Source organism: Hyalella azteca, unplaced genomic scaffold (assembly GCF_000764305.2).
Source record: "Hyalella azteca isolate HAZT.00-mixed unplaced genomic scaffold, Hazt_2.0.2 contig15111, whole genome shotgun sequence".
Classification (NCBI taxonomy): Eukaryota; Metazoa; Arthropoda; class Malacostraca; order Amphipoda; family Hyalellidae; genus Hyalella; species Hyalella azteca.
This window is the reverse complement of record NW_025944974.1, coordinates 130,019-135,699: the sequence shown is the minus strand read 5'-3', so window position 1 is coordinate 135,699 and position 5,681 is coordinate 130,019. Positions and strand designations below refer to the sequence as shown.

Below are 5,681 nucleotides of genomic sequence, written 5' to 3'. Positions count from 1 at the left end.
CGAAGTTAATGATCACGCGAAGTTAATGATCACGCAAAGTTAATGACCACGGGAAGTTAATGATCACGTGAAGTTAATGACCACGCGAAGTTAATGATCACAGGAAGTCCCAACTAAAATGATGTGAAATTAGGAGCCTTCCTGTTTTATTCCCCTTGTCCCGAATAGCCCCGACCGACGGGGCTATTCGGGACAAGCTCTATTTTGCGTCTGGCACCATACGAATAGCACATGGAATTTTTTTGACAATGCCATTCGATAGCCCTGCCAATTAGCTATAAAATGAAACTAAACTTGTTTATGAAATGTTTCATCGTAAGAAGTTATTAACTGTTGTTTAAAACTAATCGTTCAAATCTGTCCCGAATAGCCCCGGTTGACGGTACTACAACAGTTTTACGCCGTGTCATAGGCCTGTCCCGAGTAGCCCCGCCTGTCCCGAGTAGCCCCGGTTGACGGTAGTCACTTCCATCTCTAAGCGTTGGCAGGCGTATGCTCATATATGATCACACTAATTTTCCCTAGGTATCATATTTCACCATCTTGCATTTGCTTCAAGTAAATAGCATCATAATCAGTCGATGAAGCAAGTTTTTAACTATGATACTAGCAACTATCTGGCTTTTCATACAGTTCTTCATGGGCTAGAGCTGCTAAAGTGAATACGATGAGGGCCTGAAATGCTGTTTTGCCATTTTTCCAGAGTACTTGGTTTTTAATTCAGCTCACACAGACGTAAGAGCACGTCAGAGCACTACGTCATACATGACGTAACTCGTACACAATCTGTGATTGGTTGGAGCTTGTTGGCAGGCTGCCCCAAGCCATGTCGGTGATGTGGGGGGGCCTTTTTTTACTCCCATTTTTATTAACATATATGGTAACTTACCCGCAAAAGGGTTAAGAACGTAGCAAAAAATGAATGGCTATAAAAAATACACCCTACATGCAACTTGAGTTCTGTTTGCTTTACGTCACTCTCAAAACACCGCACTACGCGCCAGCAATAATGAAACGTCACAAAATGTTGCCATATTTATTTAAAAGCAGGGTTGGCAATGATTAAATCAAAATAATTAAATCATGTGATTAAATCACTTGATTTTTTTTATAAAAAAATCATGATTTTTTTAGAAAAAAATCATGATTTTTTTTATTTTTTAAATTTTATCATATATTTAAATATATTGAGTGGCAGTCTTCAATTTATATTTAGGTATTGTTATTCATGGTTTAGTATAAATGTACCGTACTATGAATGACAAATTGGTATATAAACTTGCTGCCTTTAGTGTGTATTAGGTTCCAATAAATTGAATTTTTTGGGACAGAGGCATCAAGTGTGCAATACATTGTACATAGCTAGCAGCTTAGCTAATTCTTATAAGGCTATAAGTAGTCTTTAAAAATTTGACTATTTGTTATATATTGATTACAATATACAATTTAAATGTGTTAGCTAGCTTATACAGGGTGGGGCAGAACTGATTGAACAGTTTTGAGGCAAAATAAAAGAGTAATGGAGGTACATAAAGAAGAAAGTTTATTTTCCTCAAGATTAGCATAACATACCATTTAAAATGTTTATGTTTTGAAAACAATATCAGGAAGATGGGGTTTGTTAGCTGCATCACACTGTTGGAGTTGTTCTTGGAAGTCTTCTACAGCACCTTCACACATACCGTATGGCAAGGTAAGGCCATAACCTCTTCTGCAATAATCCATTCCCTTAGCTGTGGTAGGGTGTGAGGGTGACTTCTGAACACCCTTTCTTTTAGATGTCCCCAAAGAAAGAAACTGCAAATGCTCAAATCAGGTGACCTTGCAGGCCACTGTAAGTCACCCCTCAGAGACACCAGACATCCGGGAAACATGCAACTAAAAACATTGAGTGACATTCCAGATGTGTGAGCTGTAGCCCCATCCTGCTGGAACCACATGTGTCCCAATGCTTCATTTTCAACAATGTTTTCCATCTTGGGCTGCAAGAAATTTTGCAACGTTGCAGCATAGCAATCGGAATTCACTGTTACGGTTACTCCCACCTCTGAGAACGACTCCAACAGTGTGTTGCTGCTAACAGCCCCCATCTTCCAGATATTGTTTTCAAAACATAAGTACCGTAAAATGGTTTTACTTTGACCGGCGGGGTAACTTTGACCACTTTTCATTTTTTTTAACAAAAACCCCCAAAACTCAAAAACGATTCAACATAGAAAAATTTTGTCAATGGCCATCAAAGGCCTAATACTGAGGCTATGTAAAACAGTAGAAAGATTTAAAAACTTTGCATATCTAATGGGTTAAAAAATTAAAAATTTGACCCACGAAAAAGAGCTATTATTTAAGTCTTGTCAGAGTACCCCCTCCAATTTTTTTATTTATTGGTAAAATAACTCCAGGTTCTGATGCATTGTAGTAGAACTCTTCTAGTTACATATGCGAAAGACAAATTTTAGGAAAGTGTCATAGTTTGCAAATGGGGGTGCCACCCCCCAATGGGGGAACTTTGACCACCTCATGGCAGCCGTGACGGGGTAACATTGACCGGCTTGGAAATTAATTTAAAATTACCATAGGTACTGTAAAATGGGGTAACTTTGACCACTTTTCTTTTTCAAAATGATGCCATTTTTTTACTAGACAAGTTAAACTTAAATTGAAACATGCAAAATACAGGTCTATACTCTAGCTTTACTCACCATAAATTGCTGGTAACTTTGACCACTTTTCGTTTTTTTAACAAAAACCCCCAAAACTCAAAAACGATTCAACATAGAAAAATTTTGTCAATGGCCATCAAAGGCCTAATACTCAGGCTATGTAACACAATAGAAAGATTTAAAAAGTTTGCATATCTAATAGGTTGTTGAGGCAATTTTGAGTTTAGACTCGCGGTTCTCAATAGGTAATTGAGAACCGCGAGGCTTCAAGTAGTGTCATTTTTATTTTATTTCTCTATCAGGCTCCTGACGCTCTTCACAAATTAGGGTTGACTTTAGACCAGTCGTAAATGAGACTTTCATTATTTGAAGCTAAACCAATTATGTATTAAGAAAGGGTGGAGAGGACTAATAAGAACTAACGTTTAAAAAGTAATTGCAGATGATCTGCGAGACGAGGTGCCTCGGTCGCCGTTGGGGCAAGCATCATGGTTGCCACACCACCACCCCCCTGTTGGGTTGGTGGCACCCTCCCCCGCACTCAGCCGGACCGGGCAATGCTTCTGCAAACCGATAAGTACTCAATGAAATTCCCTGCCACCATGTGTTCTACACAAACAGTTTATCACTATTTGGTAGAGCAAGGTCAACTATTAACTTTGACACATTTTTCGATGTTCTCACTGGGTGATGCGCACTGTCTCTCTTTGGATCTCAACATTTTCCTGCCAGATGGCCCAGACCTAGTGTTTGGCAATAGTATGGCACGCAAAAGTATGACATCACTATTTCAACCATCAACAAAAGCATGGACTAAGAAAAAGCTTAATATAAAGGAAAAAAGTCAAGAAGTGTCAGAATTACCCATGATGTCAGAATATACCGCGTTTACCCTATGAAATTTTTCTACTTATTTTTTAAATCTCTTTGCACTAAAATGATCTATTTTTCCTATATTTGAAATTTTGGAGTCCAGTCATCATGTCATGCACTCTTGCTAACAGTCAATTAGGAGATAGGCTAGCCTGGCTAGCGTCTGCCGCATAGTGGCAAAGCAGAGAGTTTTTCAGACTCTGTCTCAAGTTCATTTTTGAGTCCTATAAGTAGACCAGTAAAGTATCATGGATACCAGCATTATTATACTTAAGAAATTGGTTAAAATCTTGAGTAAATGAGGAAATTAAAAATGAACTGATTCTAAAAAATCTCTGGTTTGTCACTATTTACAGTGTGGAATTCTAGAGGGATATTAAATTAACCAGTTCACATAGCATATTGGAAAGCAGGACCTGAAAGCTTGGAAAGTCCAGGAACTTTCCACTTCCAGTCAATTTTATTATATACATTTACATATCCTATCACTTTTCAACTGTGATTGGTCTATGGGATTGTGATTCTAGCCCCTTCCAGCTTTCCAGCTGTGATTGGTTAATGGAATTGTAATGTTATCTGCTTTCTAGCTGTGATTGGTTGCTGGGGATGCTTTCAAGCTGCGATTGGTTGATGGGGATGCTTTCAAGCTGTGATTGGTTGTGCCCATAAGCCCCGCCCCCAAATATGGTATATGTACTACAGTACTGGTTAACTAAATACTTAACTGAAACTTGATCATTACAAAGAAAAAGCCTGTAAAAATTTCAAAAAGTCCATTGAATAAAATAAAAATAGATAATATCTATCAAACATGAGACATTCAAACAATTTTGTAACAAATCTGAGGTACTATCCAATTGAAACAGTTTGTCCACTTTTGATCCTCCTTTTCATTTATAGTCAGTCACCTGGCAGAGCACTGTATCAAAGGAAAGCATTCCACCTTCGGTGGAAAGCTTTTTTATAAGTGAACCTCCATTTCTAGAATTCCACTCTGGTCACTAAAACTCACTATGTCTGTGGTTTGTCACTAGGGTAAACGCGGTATATTCCGACAGCGTAGGTAATTCCGTCACTTCTCTAGTTTTTCCTTTATATTAAGCTTTGTTTTAGTTCCATGCGTTCATTGATGGTTGAAACGTCATACATTTGCGTGTCGAAATACTGCAAAAACACTAGGTCTTGGCCATCTAGCAGGAAAATATTGAGATCCAAAGAGAGACAATGCATGCCACGTGGTGAGATCATCGAAAAATGTGTCAAATTTGACAGTTGACATGGCTCTACCAAATAGTGAATAACTGTTTTGATAGGAAGAATATTATGGTTTGAGACTTTTAAATACGTCTGTCCATTCTAAAGGCTTTTTAATAAATATGGCAACATTTTGTGACGTTTCATCGTTGCTGACGCGTAGTGAAGTGTTTTGAGTCATGTGAAGGCAACAGAACTTACGTAACGCATACGGTTTTTTTATAGTTTTTCATTTCTTGATGCGTCCTTAAAGTGTCGGAATATACCGCGTTTACCCTATGCTATGAGGCTAGGTATTTAATTCATCTAGCCAGCCTCTTTTTATGCTTTTTGCATATATCCTTATAAAAATATAAAAAACAGCATATCTCTGCCTGTATTTCTCAGAATTGCAAATAAAATAATAAATTTACCTATTATTGTTGTAAGGTTCTGCTAATTATTCCAGATAGGTTACAGGTACCTAGATTGATCAAAGATTTTGGATTTGTAATTCAGACAGCAGATGCAGAGTAGACATTTTCTTCACTTCTCTGGCTCAAATCACAAAATAACAGTTTTTAGATCAAACTCATACCTATCATAGTTCTTACCTCATACAAGACTCGTCAAAATAGTTGATGTCGACGACTGACAAATTACCAGGATCCGTCTCCAGTGGTATATCTTTATCCACTTGAGTAGATTTAAGCTCGCGATCAGCTTGAGCGATAATTTGCTGAACTCTGAGAGTTCCGTCAACTTCCTCCATCATCTTAAGTCTATTGATCAATCAAAATTCTACAAAAACTACTTAAACTATTTATTTAGTAGGTAATTAGTAACATATAGCAGCTGCGTACCGATCATCCGATGGCCGCACACAACAGGCCAATGTAAACAGAAAGACAA

At 37.8% G+C, this 5,681-nt stretch overlaps 1 protein-coding gene across 1 annotated transcript in view; it reads right to left on the bottom strand.

The window, feature by feature from the left end:
• Positions 1–5,681, bottom strand: part of LOC108679691 (ribosome biogenesis regulatory protein homolog) — a 14,162-nt gene extending 8,481 nt beyond the window's left edge. Inside the window, exon 1 of the mRNA XM_018168392.2 lies at positions 5,384–5,681. Within this exon, the coding sequence (XP_018023881.1) occupies positions 5,384–5,544 (161 nt within the window). The 5' untranslated portion in view covers positions 5,545–5,681. The remainder of the gene's footprint in view (positions 1–5,383) is intronic.